Source organism: Tarenaya hassleriana, unplaced genomic scaffold (genome assembly GCF_000463585.1).
Source record: "Tarenaya hassleriana unplaced genomic scaffold, ASM46358v1 Cleome34, whole genome shotgun sequence".
Classification (NCBI taxonomy): Eukaryota; Viridiplantae; Streptophyta; class Magnoliopsida; order Brassicales; family Cleomaceae; genus Tarenaya; species Tarenaya hassleriana.
In genome coordinates, this window is record NW_010966542.1 from 999,028 (window position 1) to 1,016,270 (window position 17,243).

Consider the following 17,243-nt stretch of genomic DNA (forward strand, 5'->3'; position numbering starts at 1 on the left):
TATCGTCTCGAAAGAGTGTGTATATATATATATGCGTGTGTAACCCAACAGTTTGTGGGCGAGTGGTCAGTAGATATGTGCAAAGCACTGTAGATGGGTGCAAAGCACTTAGACGTTGGTGGTTCGATTTCTGGTTGGGGAGGGGTTTTCACATGGACTGTCCCGATCCTCTGGAAGATGTAGTTAGGTCAAAAGGCTCGGTGAAGTTCCGGATTATCAAAAAAAAAGCTTCGGATTATCAAAAAAAAAATATGCGTGTGTATATACCATGTTCGGTTTGACGAGAAATTGCTACTGAAATTTTTATATGAATATATATCATTTTTATTACTGTTTCAAATACATAATTGAAAAGACGGATTTACCCCTACATTTTAAAGGAATTACAAAATAACCTTCCATTTTGTTTTTTTGTTTTCAACTTCCCCTGCGAACCCTCACACGACATGCCACATTACGCTCACTCTCCCTGCCGTCGCCGACTACACCCACAGACCCACTGCCTCGCCGCCTCTTTTCCTCCGTGTCGGTGCCTCGCTTCGGCCCTCTCCGATCCATCGTTGTGTACCGTAAGTCTCGCCCTGTCTCTCGCATCGTTCCCCGCTATTGTTACTCCACCCTCCTCCTTATCCTTTTAGTTCTATTGACTTTCGTTTGAGGAGGCTTTGCTAGGGTTTTGTTGACTCTTTGAGTTTATATGCGTATGCCCTTTTGTATTCTTTATATGCATATTGAAAACGAATGGTATATGAAGAATTCAACAGTCTCAGGTTTGTTGTTTGCATGTTTCATTGGTTACAATCGAGCTGCTGAAGAACGTCATCGTATTATTTGCCATGTTTTTCCTATTTATTCCAGTGGAATAGTTTAATTTTTCTGTTTGTGTGTTTATCAGAATCATGTGTCTGTGTTGTTTGTGTGTTAGTGTTTAACACTGTGTCAGAATCTCGTGTTTTTGTGTTTGTGTTTCTGTTGTGTACTTTATAAGTTGGAGAATGTAAATACATGAATGTGATGGGCTGATTCTCTGATGCTTCTTGGTGAATGTGATGAGTGTGATTGTTCCCAAATTTATAGGGTTTAGTGTCTGATTTCATGACTATTCTCTGTTTTTTTGGGTTTAGATTTGTTCTTTCAGATTGTTGGATCACTTGGACTGATGGCATCTGCCATCTGTGCTGGTAGTCTTATATTCAATGATAATGTATGATGTTCTTAGTATGTTTGACTTAGCTTTGCCAAGATTTGCAAAGATATGTGGTTGTAATGTACAACATTCTTGGTATGTTTGGCTAAGACTTCTTTGGTAAGAACTCTACTGGCAGACACTTCTACAGAGAGAGAATGGACTATAAGCATGAAGATATTTGTGTTCTCTTAACATGAACACTTCGATGAACCTTGTATTTTTTTCTTCTATTTGCGCGCCTTTGTCTTGACAAATCTTGTATTTGTGTAGGATTTATGACACTCTAATTACAATTTATGTATAAGATATTCTGTCAAATGGGTATCAGATCGGTTAATATCTCGTGAGACGTGAGATGTTCGGGTTTAGGTAACTCGAAAATCTCTGATACCTGACTCGTGCCCACCCTTGTTATAGCTTGAGGCTGCTTGGGCTTTGACGAATGTTGCATCCCGAACTTTGGAATAATACAAAGGTGGTGATTGATGATGGTCTTGTTCCTATTTTTGTCAGGTTGCTAGCCTCCCCAAGCGATGGTCTCTGAGAACAGGTAAGCATGGCCATCGCTTTCTTCTGAAAGAGTTACCTGTGTTAACTTTTAATTTCTCTGAATAAGAATTTTCTTAGATTTTCTTTTGAGTCACACTCCTGAATTTGTAGGCTGTATGGGCTTTAGGGAATGTTGCTGGCGTTTCTCCACGGTGCCATGATCTTGTCCTCAGTCATGGTGCCTTGATGCCAATGCTGGAACAACTGAATGATCATGCTAAGCTCTTGATGTTGAGAAATGCTACTTGGACACTCTCAAATTTCTGCAGGTGCGAAGCACGACCTCCTTTTGGCCAGGTTTCTCTTCTTTTACTCTTATAGCCCCCTAGTGAACTTTTTTCTCCCCAGTTGACGGTTTAGTTATTAATAAATGAGATCTCTTATTAACAGGTTAGGCCACCACTTCCAGCTTTCAAACGTCTTGTTCATTCGACTGATGAGGAAGGATTGACATGACAGGGTCTTACTCTGTTCTTCTTGGTTACAAGTGTTCCGCACGAGTATGACATGCCAGGCTTTGCTTCTTCGTCATCAAAAGTAGCAGTAATGGCGAAATCCCCCAATTCCCGTTGTCCCAAAATCGTTAAATCCCTAGTTTTCCCAGTTAAACCCACCAATCCTGTTGATCAGCGTTATATTTCTCAAATCATTGAGAGAAAAGATTGGTTTTTGATCCTTAAGCAGGAATTTAGGGCTCGTAGAATCGGGTTGAACCCTGGCTTTGTCATCAGCGTTCTGCAGAATCAGGAGAACCCATTGCATTCTCTTAGATTCTACATCTGGGTCTCAAACACTGACCCTGTTTACGCTAGGGATCAGTCTCTGAAGAAAGTTCTGGGAAACACCCTTTGTCGGCGAGGTCCGCTTTTGTTGTCTGCTGAATTGCTCAAGGAGGTTCGGGATTCGGGTTTCCGTTTTACCGAAGATCTGTTGTGTATTTTGATCGGAAGCTGGGGCAAATTAGGATTAGCAAAATACTGCAATGAAATTTTTGAGCAGATATCGTTTTTGGGAATTTGTCCTACCACGCGGCTGTACAATGCGGTTATTGATGCTTTGGTTAAATCCAATTCGCTTGATTTGGCTTATCTGAAGTTTCATCAGATGCGTAGTGATAATTGTAAACCAGATAGGTTCACTTACAATATACTGATTCATGGTGTCTGCAAGAAGGGTGTGGTTGAAGAGGCGGTCCGGTTGGTTAAACAAATGGAGGGGGAGGGGAACAAACCCAATGTATTCACATACTCAATTTTGATTGATGGGTTTTTGATCACGGGAAGGATTGGTGAAGCTTTGAAGCTTGTGGAGACGATGCGAAGGAGAAATGTGAGCCTGAATGAAGCTACTATCAGGACATTGGTTCACGGGACATTCCGCTGCTTGCCTCCACATGAAGCATTCGAGGTTTTAGTTGGGTTTCTGGAGAAAAACCCTATCTTGCAAAGGGTGGCGTGTGATACTTTGTTGTATTGTTTGACGAGTAGCTCGATGGCTAAGGAAGCGGCATTGTTCCTGAGGAAAGTAGGTGATAGAGGTTACGTACCTGATGGTTCAATGATCAACGTCGTGTTGAATTGTCTCTTGAAAGGGTTTGATCTTGATGAGACGTGTGAAATATTTGACAGTCTTGTTACCCGAGGTGTTAAACCAGGGTTCACCAGCTATCTCTCTGTGGTTCAAGCTCTATATAAAGAGGGGAAGTACCCCAAGGGTGACCAATATTTGAACCAAATGGCCGTAGGCGGGCATATATCAAGTGTATATGCTTATAACGCTGTAATTGACTGCCTCTGTAAAGCTCAAATGTCAGAACAGGCTGAGACGTTCGTCACCGAAATGAAAAATAGAGATATTTCTCCAAATCTAATCACTTTCAATACCTTAATAAGTGGATACAGCGAGAGAGGAAACATAAACAAGGTGCGCGAAGTGTTAGAGATTCTTCTGGAACAGGGTTGCCATCCGGATGTTGTCACTTTCAGTTCCATCATCAACTGTCTTTGTCGTGCAAAGGAAATCCAGGATGCATTTGATTGTTTCCAGGAGATGCTTCAGTGGGGTATCTGTCCAAATGAGATCACATACAATATTCTGATCCATTCTTCATGTATTGCCGGGGATATCAGTAGAGCATTTAAGTTGTTCAGGAACATGAGGCAAAGTGGGTTGAATCCTGATGTTTATGCGTTCAATGCACTTATTCAGTGTTTCTGTAGGATGAAAGCCGTTGAGAAAGCCGAGAAATTGTTTAAAGCCATGTTGAGGATCGGTTTGCGACCGGATAACTATACTTATAGTGCTATCATCAGGGCCTTGAGCCAATCTGGAAGAGAGAGTGAAGCAGTAGAGATGTTTAGTACAATGGAACAACAGGGCTGTGTTCCCGATTCGTATACTCGGTGCCTCATGGAAGAGCTCACTCTAAAAAAGAATGAATCTTCTGTAGAACCAGTGTCTGCATAGTAGGGAATTAGAGCTTTTGACGGGCATTTTGGCTTCTCTGGCTCTTACTGTGCTTGTATTTCCTCCTCAAGTTAAAACCTACAATGCCACCTAAGAGTTTCCTTCAAAAAGGTTGTCTTGTGGAGGGAAGACTGATGGACTCTGTTCTCTCCTTAGATGATGAACGATGGCAATGTCAAGCTGAAGCTGTATATTCCCAGTTGGTTAATGAAGTGATGGAAGACCCCTTTCAGTTTGTCGGTATCTTCCTGTTCTTTCCCAGGTACGTCATGAAGTTGGCATCAATTTTTCCATCAAAAGTTGTGAGTTCTAATGCTTTGTATTCATGTCAATGTTATCTCTTATGCACCCACTTGACAAATTTAATTCAAATTTCCCCTCCCTCCATTTACTGATGTATTGCAGCCGGTATCTCTGATGGAAGACTTCTGAAAACTGGCTCGGGCAAACACAGAAACGAATTAGGAATCTTGCGGCGTGCTGGCTGGCTCTCTGGTGAGCAAGAGTCAGTGATGGTGAAAGTGAAATCACCGAGGATACAGACAGTGCGGCGAATTCTTGTTCCAGAAAATGAACGAGGAGCCATTCCGCTGGCAGGCCCTATAACTAAGACAAGGTGTGTGTTATTATTGGGAGTGTGCATCTCTGAAAGGTAGTTGTAATGCGTTGATACTCACTCACTTACATTTATCAGACAGTTTTAGAGGTTACAGATTCCCCTCTGTAAGCATCTTCTAAGCTGTTTACTATTGTAAGACAAGACATGGAAAGACTTTTGGGCAAAACATTAATAAATGTGTTCCAATAGGTACTGTCTTCTTTGCTGCGCGAGTCAACCGCAATAATTTCACATAATTTTAAATTCTAATACAGAAAGACTATGGGGAACTGAACTGAAGGGGTGAGGTTTTAAAGCAAAAAACCACAAAAAGAAAAGAAGCCGAAGAGTTGGAAAAAAAAAAAGAGGCCGTCGGGGCAACCAACACGGACATCTTTCATAACTCTCGGACAAAATTGTATTCGTCCCTCTGAAATCTGGTTTTTCTCCTCTTCCGAGAATCCCTGACTTCATTATCTGGTAATTTTATTTTTCTCATCTTATTCTTTCCTTCGATTGTTGTTGTATTGGTCACGTGAAAAAGCTACTGTTGTATTATTTTGCCATGTGGTAACAGTGTAATTATATATATAATGATTTGTATTTAATGGTAATGATTGTCTCGCATGGAGTCAATGCTGTATTATTAACGTATGCTTCGAGTTACTACTATATTAGAGCCTAAGAGTTTCAAGATCAATAATCGCGAAAAATGGTCACACTTTTTCCTCTTAAATAAATAAAAGAAATGGTACAAGGATAAAGATTGGTATCCATAGGGGCGGTATAAGGGTGCTTGGGACACTTGAAATTTGTGGGTTTTTAGATATCCGGTTGTACGGGTACGGGTATTTGAGGCATGGGCATTCACTATATGACCAAAAATCTGGACTATGGGTTCAAATTTGGATTTTATTTGATATTTTCGAGAATGACGTTTATATCAAAATTTATTTACAATAACACCTAAATATATTTTTAAATTAAATTATTAACACCCTAGAGTCAACAATAGTCAACGATTTCTAAAGATTTTGGTGGGTTCATAATACCTTCGAGTAACTGAGTTTCGTGAAAGGTATCCGAACCGCGGTTAAACAAAATTCACGAAAACAAATGTTCGCGCTATCAAAACCTGTAAAGATAAAAACGTTTCCTCATAAGTAACCATGTCCGCGCTATCCAAATGTTCATGAATCTGGAACCAATATAACACTTTTACAAAAAATTCTGTATAATGCACATAAAATAAGATTTAGCTAAAGAATTAATTAAATAATAATAATTATAGTTTTCAATATTTTCTTCGTTAATTATTTTAATTTTAGTGCTACAAGTATTAGATTACTTTTATATTGTAACTGCTCTTTTTTAGTGTCTATAGTTAATTAAAAAACCAGGATACATATCGAAATTATTGACAAAATATTCCAACAAGTGTTCGTAATCATCAGACAGAGCTTTCTAGGCAGCAATTTCCATCAAAAAGCAGTCGAGTTTTTCGACCGCTCAGAGCCCAGTGCATATATCATCATCTTTCAACTTCTCCATCACGAGGAAAATAAAAATCTGCAACTCCGGAGATGGATCCTCAGAAATGATGCTTATAGCTTTCATCAATAATGTATCAGGTCTCAAAGATTCATGCCATCACAGGATCCTCCAGTGCCGCAAACAACGAAGATTCATATAAAAAATTCGAATTAAAATGTATAGAAATATAGCAGGAGCTTATTCGCTGAGCCTGGTAGAGATTCACGAAGGCGAAGCGACTCAACGTTCCTGCGAAAATATTCCGCCTCTACTGGAAAAATCGATGAGAAAAACATCCTTTAAATCGAACTTCGAAAGGAAAATCCATCTGAGAGGCGATTCCGAAAACAGGGAACGATAAGGAAAAAAAAAACGAAACGAACAAGGATACCGATCAAGAGAGGAGGGATACGCAGCGAACTGAAGAGACGATCTGATATATAGAGGGGAAATTTGGGGATTTAGGGTTTTCTTCTGTTTAGGCCGGCGGAATAACAATAGCACGTCGAACGAAAAAGCCCATAAAATTTCCTTAGAGTTGAGGCCCAGCCCGACTAATGAAATCACTGTCTCCATGTGGTGGAAAAATAATTCTTGTTATAAATTTATTTTGCTTGCATCTGTATATTAATGAAAGAAATGGTAATAAGAAACTACAACAACAACATTGCCTAAAGTATATTTGGGATGAATTCTTCGTTTCTATTTATTTCAATTTTGGATTAAATATTTTGAAATTTGCAATAATTTCAAATCGTTACTAATAACTCCTTTACAAGTGAATCTAGGCATATTTTTCTCTCTCCTAATCGGGTTCAAAAGGTTGGGTTTATAAGGGATTGAGGTCTGATTTGAATGAATTGTTCAGATTTATTATCTCAGGAAAAGAGATTATTGTCTCCGATATCATATAACTTGCTTTTGTTTTAGTCACCTAATAGATGGTATAGTTGGATCATTACGACATATGAATAGATACGTGTAGAAAAAAAAACTTATAGGAATATGATAAAAATGATTCAAAATATCAAAACTTCATTTTTTTATTGAAGAAAAAAATTAAAAGAAGAAAAAAAACCCACGAGATGGGTGGAGAGAAACTTGGAAAAGAATATTGAAGGAGATAAAGTTGTGATCTTGCTTAAAATTCTCCTATTCTTAAGCAAAAATAGATACGATATTCAACTACTTAAAATAAAAATAAAATCAAATAAAAAAAAACACAAAGAACAAAAGAAAATACAAGATTGTTTTTCTAACAAGATGTTGTACAACATGACCAACCAACTGTATACAACTTTTGGTTTAAAAGAAATATCTACAGACAATATTAGATAGAGAGCCAATTCTATTCTAACTCTTTACTGACCCACTTAATTATGTCACGACTCTTGGTGGTTTTACCGTTTACCTATCCCCCACTAAATTTCATAGATATTCCGACCAATCCGGTCATCATTACCTGCCACGTTACACGATCCTACATGATTTAGTTCCATAAGTTCGCCCATGTTTCATGTACCTGCGCATGTATCCCCCAAAAAACAAAATTCCCAAAGAATTACAGAACAATGATTACTATTACTAATACTGCTACTAAAAATAAATTAAAAACAAAACATATAAAGAAGTTTTTTATGAACCGTCAAAGTTTTATATCATTTGGCCCACCTGATGGATGGGTGGTGCTTCCATTGACGATTGAAGCAGCAGCTCCCCCTCGTATCTGTATCCGACCATACTCCTGGACAACCCCAAAATTCACAACGTATCATAATAAGATACGTAAGCAATCCACTTGTTGTCCTTCACGGGTCTCTCTCTTTGTTTAACACTTGAAAATCTCAATCCAAAGAAGCCGTATTTATTGTTGTTACATGATACACATGCATCCATTGTATGCCCTTCCTTATCCATTATCACTTCAAATCAGATTTAAGTGCAGGTAGAATCAGTACGTGCTAATGATACATGATGCAATACTCAAAATAACATCAGTACTAACCTGGGAATTTTGACCAACCCCTGGCATTGCATACTGCGTTCCCAAAAGTGAAAGAAAAGATAATCGAATTAGAGGTGGTACGATACACAATGTTTAACTACAAGGTAAACACATAAAGGGGACACCAACCGGATACAAAGATTGCTGTAACTGCTGATGGCCATGATATTGTGTTTGATGCTGGTAAACCTGTTGCGGTTGTTGTGTCACCTGCTGATGTGATTGGGTCTGAGCCTGCTGTACAGGTTGATTCTGCTGCTGCTGTTGCTGCTCGAACTGAACCAATTCCTCTGGTTTTTCCCACTAAGAAAGTCAACCAGACAAATATTATAGTGCATCTTGAGGAGCTGAAAACTAAAAACAGAACCGGCAAAGAGGAAATAAGTTACCCTGCTTTCACGTGTTACACCGTTGAAATAGTATTTGAATCCATCAGGCGAAGTATGCTCCGTCCAGTTACATCTGGCAGGAGTGACAGACTGGCTGATTGAAGATGCAGCTGAAGGCACACCACCAACTGGCATTGAACCAGTGGTGCTTACAACCGTCTGAATCCCGACTCCAGGCCACTAATAATAATAGCAAAACAGGCCATGCGCATTTGAGAAAATAAGTATCGATTGCAAAGATATAAAACATGAGAGATGTCTTCCAGAACATAGCATGCAAAGTTGAGATCAAGATACAGAAGTTTGAACTCAACCAAGAGATACTAAGTAATTCCACCTCCCCATACCTGCTGTTGACCAGCTTGGATATTCTGCAGAACTGATAAACTTTGGTTTGGTTGCTGCATGGAGTGCAGCTGCTGCTGCAGCTGAGAAAACGCTTGTTGAGACAACTGGAAGGTTGCTTGTAGAGTCTGTGTTTGCTGGGACAAAAGCTGAGCTAACTGAGTAGGAGGCTGCTGTATTTGCTGCAACTGTTGTTGCTGAGCATGAGCAGGCAATTGATCAGGTGCAGAGGAGACTGAAAATGGTCGTAGGTTGATGTTCAAAGGTGCTTGAGGTGCCGTTGTGGGAGAGATGCTTTGCTGAGGAGAAGGCAAATGGCTGCTGTAACCGTAAGGATTCTGCGGAGCTGCTACCTGACTTAAGGCTTGCTGGGCACTGGGCATGCTAGTCTGGAGTTGAATGGAATGGGGAGTATCCTGTGAAGATTGAACAGACTTCTGTAGTGGTGATACCTGCTGGCTTTTAGAGGGAATTTGCTGTTGAGAAGGAATAGACAGAGTGCCAAAATAATCAGGACTGATATCAGGATTGCTGGGATACCAGAAGTGAAAGATCCCTCAAGCTACCTGTTGCAATGTGACAGAAGATGAAGCTGAAGTATTTGGAAGAGGATTAAGGGGGAGGACACCATAGCCACCCGAGGGACCACCCTAACATTTTCGGATGCCATGAAAACTATCAGAACTTTTTATGAGAAAAAGGACAGAACAAGAAATACCATAATCAGAAATTCAGAATATATATATATATATCACAACCAACAGCGTCATATCAAGGATATGATTTTTTAGCATCACATGAAAGACAGGAAAGATAGAACTATAGAAGGGGGATCTCCCAGCTCCTTTTTATGAGTCCTCGTGCTCGTGATAATTTACCCATGTGCTCGTACTTGTGTGAGTGTGTAGACATACGAAGAGACATAATCGTTAAGCTGTTCTCACCACATTTGACGGCAATGTTCCTTGACTACCAGGCTTGGGAGGAAAGCCAGTCCCAACCACATGAACCCCAGTATTAGGAGGTGGACCTATGTTTGGTGAGCTCATTGGATTCCATGGATTTGTATGGACTGCATCTCCATTGGGGTCTCCAAAGTTTGACAAGGGCCTACAAAATAATGACAAGGAAACCAAATTAAACATAACGATATAACTATATTGAATGAAGCTAAAATATTTTCCGTTAAGTTACCTTGGACCAGGTGGTTGAAATCGAGGCCCTGAACCAGGTCCACCGGCAGGTATATTATCTCTGAAAACAGAAACTAGTTTAGAAACACAGAATGTAATGCTTCAGCAATTCAATACAAATGCGCTGAAGAGGACAGAGACAGTTTCCAAATCTCAAGACAATCATTTAGGAACTGCTTCCTTATAACTTGAATTGTTCTCCCTAAATATACAGAGAGAAAAAACGAAAAGCACATACCGACATGGTGGAAAGAACATGAAAATGAATCAATATAATCTCCAAGGTAATACCTTGACTCGCCAGGTCTAGATCTCTTTGGATCAGCAAAGCGGACAATCAACGGCTGATTGCACCCCTGGCCAATGATTTTAAGACAAGTGAACAAAAAAAACACTCAAATACTTAGTGGAGTCAAATGACAATACAGACTGAACAGAGATAGCCGGTGAAAGTGAGGCTTACTCTCATAGTATAAACTCCACTAAGACCATTGATAGCTGCCATTGCCGTTTCCTTGTTTGAATATTTAACAAATCCACATCCTAAATTAAGGAAAAGATAAACATACATCCTAATTAAGGAAAAGATAAACATGGTTTGACACAAATGAATCACTGGTGCAAGAGTATTATAGAATCTTTAGGAACTAAACGACATACCACGACTCTGTCTATATTCATCACGCATAAGATAAACCTCTTCAACACGGCCAAATTGAGAAAAGATCTGCAAATGCCGCAACAGTGAAAAAGTTCACTACATTATTTCTGTGACAAATATATAGCAAGAAGAGGCAACTGCCCCCCTCGTCTATAAATTATAGTTTTCAAAAACACAAACAAGACACACAAACAGTACAGTCCATTCAGAAGAAGAGATCAGTAAATAAGTTCCACATGCAAATACTCATAGATACAGAGGGCATTCTTTTCTCAACGAATAACCTATGGGCATTCCTTGGGGAAACCAATAACATTTGTGGAAAAAAAAAACATGGACGATATCAGTATCTTATCAACACTGCACAGCAAAATCTAATCAAATCTTTCCTGCTCTGCTAATCTGGCATTAATCAAGGAAGTCTACAAAAGAATCTAAAGCTGGAATATGAAAGATACCTCCTCAACTTCTTTTTCAGATGCCTGTTTGTTCAGCGATCCAACAAATAACTTATACTCCAGTGCACCTATCAGAAGAAGGGGAAAAAGGTCAGCAGGCAGACAGTGAAAGAAAGCAGTCGAATAAACAAGATCAGCATTTTTTAGAATAGAGATAGCATATTGCAAAATTACAATTATTCATAGTTTGGATTTACAGTATAGATACCCAATCCCGTGTACACCAGAGAATCAGGATTATGATAAGGTACATGACTCAGAGATAATTACCTAGGCGTTCTCTCTCCCCGTCAGCATACCGAACTTGAATAGGGCCGATTCCCTGAGAATCAACAAATTATAAAAAGTGAAACTACCAGCATTTGCCAGTTCCTAGAAGAAACAGCAGTGGCAATTACCCCAGGGAGAGTAATCTGGTTATGCAATGCTCTAATGGCTCTATCAGCATCTTCAGAGGTTGCATATTTTACAAAACAACAGCCTGCATTAAAGACGGATTACTTGAACTGTATGCTAAAGGTTCAAAATTCCCCTCTATCAACATCAGGAGGTATCAAAATGCATTGAAAGTTTGCAATGTAAATTTATAAGCCACACCCACAATCTGGCAGAAATAGAACTTCACAAAACATGCAAGTTCAGAAGAAAGAATTAACAATCCAGAAAGGCCTTGGCAGTCTCCTTTCTTGACCAATGGAGCATATTGAAAGGCAACAACTTAATCAGCCAGGGTTGGCAAATAACTATCTAAAGCAAGCCCTTTCAGAGAAGGAAGAGAGAGAATGTGCAAGGAGCACGAATCATACATTCACAAATCCAGACAGAAGTAAACGGTATTCAAAATAGAAACAGGGAATCACCCATTCCTGCATAATCGTTAAGCTGTTCTCACCACATTTGACGGCAATGTTCCTTGACTACCAGGCTTGGGAGGAAAGCCAGTCCCAACCACATGAACCCCAGTATTAGGAGGTGGACCTATGTTTGGTGAGCTCATTGGATTCCATGGATTTGTATGGACTGCATCTCCATTGGGGTCTCCAAAGTTTGACAAGGGCCTACAAAATAATGACAAGGAAACCAAATTAAACATAACGATATAACTATATTGAATGAAGCTAAAATATTTTCCGTTAAGTTACCTTGGACCAGGTGGTTGAAATCGAGGCCCTGAACCAGGTCCACCGGCAGGTATATTATCTCTGAAAACAGAAACTAGTTTAGAAACACAGAATGTAATGCTTCAGCAATTCAATACAAATGCGCTGAAGAGGACAGAGACAGTTTCCAAATCTCAAGACAATCATTTAGGAACTGCTTCCTTATAACTTGAATTGTTCTCCCTAAATATACAGAGAGAAAAAACGAAAAGCACATACCGACATGGTGGAAAGAACATGAAAATGAATCAATATAATCTCCAAGGTAATACCTTGACTCGCCAGGTCTAGATCTCTTTGGATCAGCAAAGCGGACAATCAACGGCTGATTGCACCCCTGGCCAATGATTTTAAGACAAGTGAACAAAAAAAACACTCAAATACTTAGTGGAGTCAAATGACAATACAGACTGAACAGAGATAGCCGGTGAAAGTGAGGCTTACTCTCATAGTATAAACTCCACTAAGACCATTGATAGCTGCCATTGCCGTTTCCTTGTTTGAATATTTAACAAATCCACATCCTAAATTAAGGAAAAGATAAACATACATCCTAATTAAGGAAAAGATAAACATGGTTTGACACAAATGAATCACTGGTGCAAGAGTATTATAGAATCTTTAGGAACTAAACGACATACCACGACTCTGTCTATATTCATCACGCATAAGATAAACCTCTTCAACACGGCCAAATTGAGAAAAGATCTGCAAATGCCGCAACAGTGAAAAAGTTCACTACATTATTTCTGTGACAAATATATAGCAAGAAGAGGCAACTGCCCCCCTCGTCTATAAATTATAGTTTTCAAAAACACAAACAAGACACACAAACAGTACAGTCCATTCAGAAGAAGAGATCAGTAAATAAGTTCCACATGCAAATACTCATAGATACAGAGGGCATTCTTTTCTCAACGAATAACCTATGGGCATTCCTTGGGGAAACCAATAACATTTGTGGAAAAAAAAAACATGGACGATATCAGTATCTTATCAACACTGCACAGCAAAATCTAATCAAATCTTTCCTGCTCTGCTAATCTGGCATTAATCAAGGAAGTCTACAAAAGAATCTAAAGCTGGAATATGAAAGATACCTCCTCAACTTCTTTTTCAGATGCCTGTTTGTTCAGCGATCCAACAAATAACTTATACTCCAGTGCACCTATCAGAAGAAGGGGAAAAAGGTCAGCAGGCAGACAGTGAAAGAAAGCAGTCGAATAAACAAGATCAGCATTTTTTAGAATAGAGATAGCATATTGCAAAATTACAATTATTCATAGTTTGGATTTACAGTATAGATACCCAATCCCGTGTACACCAGAGAATCAGGATTATGATAAGGTACATGACTCAGAGATAATTACCTAGGCGTTCTCTCTCCCCGTCAGCATACCGAACTTGAATAGGGCCGATTCCCTGAGAATCAACAAATTATAAAAAGTGAAACTACCAGCATTTGCCAGTTCCTAGAAGAAACAGCAGTGGCAATTACCCCAGGGAGAGTAATCTGGTTATGCAATGCTCTAATGGCTCTATCAGCATCTTCAGAGGTTGCATATTTTACAAAACAACAGCCTGCATTAAAGACGGATTACTTGAACTGTATGCTAAAGGTTCAAAATTCCCCTCTATCAACATCAGGAGGTATCAAAATGCATTGAAAGTTTGCAATGTAAATTTATAAGCCACACCCACAATCTGGCAGAAATAGAACTTCACAAAACATGCAAGTTCAGAAGAAAGAATTAACAATCCAGAAAGGCCTTGGCAGTCTCCTTTCTTGACCAATGGAGCATATTGAAAGGCAACAACTTAATCAGCCAGGGTTGGCAAATAACTATCTAAAGCAAGCCCTTTCAGAGAAGGAAGAGAGAGAATGTGCAAGGAGCACGAATCATACATTCACAAATCCAGACAGAAGTAAACGGTATTCAAAATAGAAACAGGGAATCACCCATTCCTGGTCGACAGTTCAACTTAATCAGCCAGGGTTGGCAAATAACTATCTAAAGCAAGCCCTTTCAGAGAAGGAAGAGAGAGAATGTGCAAGGAGCACGAATCATACATTCACAAATCCAGACAGAAGTAAACGGTATTCAAAATAGAAACAGGGAATCACCCATTCCTGCTGCATTAGTCACAAATTGTGCTATGTACACCAGCAAACAGGATGTCGACAAAACCCTACTAGCCGTAGACCAGTAACAATTACAAATATAGTAATTGCATGCAATCTGAGAATGAGAAAGGACTACAAAGTACATAGTCATACACAGCCAAGTATCTACCATGAAGATGATTCTTAACACCAATGGATAAGCCAATGAAAAACAGAACAAAACATACTGTAAAGGGCAAAGATTCTCAAATCTTCAGGATATAGGCACACAAAGGGGGTCTAAAGAAAGCAGAAGAAACATCAAGAGCTTGATTTGAAAATGGGAAAAGAACTACACACAGATACCATCGGATATCTATCCCACATGATGAAATTTGAATTATCAGTAGGTGCGATTCAGATTCGCAACGACGAAAACCACATTCAGAAAACTAAGAAACATTGAACTTATTCATTCATTCATTCACTCATCCATCCATTCATTCCTTCATTCAAACATTCATCCACGCATTCATTCATTCGGTCAATCTATGGGGAGAGGTAGTATTATACATCAGAACCCATCCAAGGAAAACAAAAAGACATCTCAGATCATCCATGAGAAAGAATGAAGATAAGATCTTGACATCAACAGCTTCTCAATCCACAAGAAAGAAAAGAAGAAGACTACATTCATTCCAGCATCAAGCCGTCCAAGAGAATAATCAGGAATTCCATCAACCAATAAAGACAACACATCCATATTTGGATGTATATAAGCAAAACATCCATCCTGGATCACACATCTATTCTTACAAGGCCAAAACGTTGACCAATAAAGGGCAGAATGAATCAAACCATCTCCTGAACCCTGTGAACTACCCACCTAAAAGATCCATTAATCCTGTCAAGACCATACACATCATCACAATCCATCCAAGGAATAGAAAAGGAAAAGAAAATCCATCGGGACCAATAAGGATAGGAAAACGCTTCGTAAACCAATACCACTATAAAGTAACATCAAACATATGTTCTTAGTGTCTGTACATTAACTCTAAATCACCCTGAAATATAAGCTACAGATACCAGACACCCCTAGGATTGCTGCAAGTAGCAAAACCCACTACCCAAATTTTATACATAAACTCCTTTTTACCAAGCTACAAGGTGGCCTTCTCGTTTGACAGGACCGAATACAAACAAGACGCGAGCAAAGCACAACCAACAAGCCGGAAACTTGTTGCAAATATACGGAGGGCAACGATGAGACTATGGTTGCTTCCCATCAGCCTTTTCAGGATACCTGAAATTCAGACAAGTACAGATGAAAACAATTTCCTAGAAAATAAAAACATACATACCTTGCTGTTCTCCAGTTCTCTTATCCTTGATCATGGTAACCTCGAGAACATTTCCATGCCGTTCAAAAAAGGGGCGAATCTGGAGTCAGTAACACATCCATTACCAAAAATGTAAAATCTAAAGATCACATCAGTTAGGAAAAACAAAGCAGCAGCAACATAAAATACTGCTGCCCCTGAATGTCTCAATAATGTAAATACAAAGAACAAAATAAAAAAAGGATAGAGCTCCCAGTTTAACTCACGTCTTCTTCCCTAGTTGTCTTTGGTACAGAACCAACAAAAAGCTTGATGAAACTTCCGCGATCAGAAAGTTCTGCAAAAGAAATAACAAGCCAAGGCGAGACGACATTCACACATTAGACTGGGAAATCCACAATAACAGCATTACTTGTGAAAACTACCTCATGGAACACCTCCAACACAGAAGTTAAATCATATTTAAGTTACCCTAAACTAAAGTGCTGCTGTAATTGCCTAGACCAAATCAGAAACAATAAACGAGCCAGATATTTGCTAGATCAAATATGTTCCGAGTAGCTGTCCCAGAAATTGGGGAAAAAATCAACACACAAGCTTACCAGTTCCGGGAGAACTGCCATTCTCGGTGAAAGGGAAACCCCTTTTCTGACCAGACAGAGGCTGTTGCATCACCGGTGGTGGAGTCGGTCGCAGATAATACACAGACTCCAAACCTCCGCTAACACCGCTCGGTGCCTGAAACCCCATGCCACCGCTGCTGAATCCTCTTCCTAGACCCTCCGTAGCCAGAAACCCTGCGTCACCGGTCGGCAGAAATCCTCTTCCGCCGCCACCAGAACCAACCATCGACCTAGGCTTAACTCCTTCAACGCCGCAACTTAGGCCCATCGGCCGAAAACTTCCACCGCCTCCGTTTCCGGCAGGACTCATCTGCCGGAAACCTCCTCCAATGCCAGGATCCATCGGCTGAAAATCCCCTCCACCAGGGGTACCGTTCATCGGCCGGAACCCTCCCCGTCCTGCGCCGTCTGGGACGAACTGATGCCGTGGGCTTTCAAAAGCGCCGCGGCAGCCATCGGAGGCACTACCGCCGCCGATTCCGACTTGGTAACTGCTTGGGCTGTTTCCGCGGCGACGATGACGGTTGAAACCGTCGTCTTCGTCGTCGTAGCGGCTCATGCCCGGGGAATCGGACAAACGAGCGGTGCCTCGGGGAAAATTTCGGCGGGTGTGGTAGGGGGCGTCGG

At 40.0% G+C, this 17,243-nt stretch overlaps 2 protein-coding genes across 6 annotated transcripts; one reads left to right on the forward strand and one right to left on the reverse strand.

Annotated features, from left to right (window-relative positions):
• The first annotated feature begins 424 nt into the window (after positions 1 to 424).
• LOC104821798 (putative pentatricopeptide repeat-containing protein At3g16890, mitochondrial) lies at positions 425 to 5,416 on the forward strand. Of its 4 annotated transcripts, XM_010552794.2 has the most exons (6): positions 425 to 569; positions 1,703 to 1,739; positions 1,850 to 2,035; positions 2,129 to 4,466; positions 4,610 to 4,820; positions 5,078 to 5,416. In XM_010552794.2, exon 4 carries the CDS (start codon positions 2,246 to 2,248, stop codon positions 4,202 to 4,204), a length of 1,959 nt encoding a protein of 652 aa, XP_010551096.1. In that variant the 5' UTR covers positions 425 to 569; positions 1,703 to 1,739; positions 1,850 to 2,035; positions 2,129 to 2,245; the 3' UTR covers positions 4,205 to 4,466; positions 4,610 to 4,820; positions 5,078 to 5,416. The 4 variants fall into 4 exon arrangements, with proteins under 4 accessions (XP_010551096.1, XP_010551094.1, XP_010551098.1 ...); XM_010552792.2 differs by lacking the exon at positions 5,078 to 5,416 and having other exon boundaries at positions 4,610 to 5,011; XM_010552796.2 differs by lacking the exon at positions 5,078 to 5,416 and having other exon boundaries at positions 1,850 to 2,007; positions 4,610 to 5,011.
• Positions 5,417 to 7,562: 2,146 nt separating this feature from the next.
• Positions 7,563 to 17,237, reverse strand: LOC104821799 (flowering time control protein FCA-like). Of its 2 annotated transcripts, XM_010552797.1 has the most exons (18): positions 16,596 to 17,237; positions 16,260 to 16,330; positions 16,015 to 16,093; positions 14,045 to 14,127; positions 13,917 to 13,968; positions 13,647 to 13,714; positions 13,188 to 13,254; positions 12,991 to 13,070; positions 12,819 to 12,883; positions 12,529 to 12,588; positions 12,279 to 12,444; positions 9,641 to 9,724; positions 9,077 to 9,550; positions 8,730 to 8,909; positions 8,470 to 8,643; positions 8,341 to 8,373; positions 8,007 to 8,079; positions 7,563 to 7,857 (listed from the first exon to the last, which is right to left on the reverse strand). In XM_010552797.1, exons 1-18 carry the CDS (start codon positions 17,173 to 17,175, stop codon positions 7,850 to 7,852), a joined length of 2,397 nt encoding a protein of 798 aa, XP_010551099.1. In that variant the 5' UTR covers positions 17,176 to 17,237; the 3' UTR covers positions 7,563 to 7,849. The 2 variants fall into 2 exon arrangements, with proteins under 2 accessions (XP_010551099.1, XP_010551100.1); XM_010552798.1 differs by lacking the exons at positions 7,563 to 7,857; positions 8,007 to 8,079 and adding an exon at positions 8,095 to 8,257.
• Positions 17,238 to 17,243: the final 6 nt, after the last annotated feature.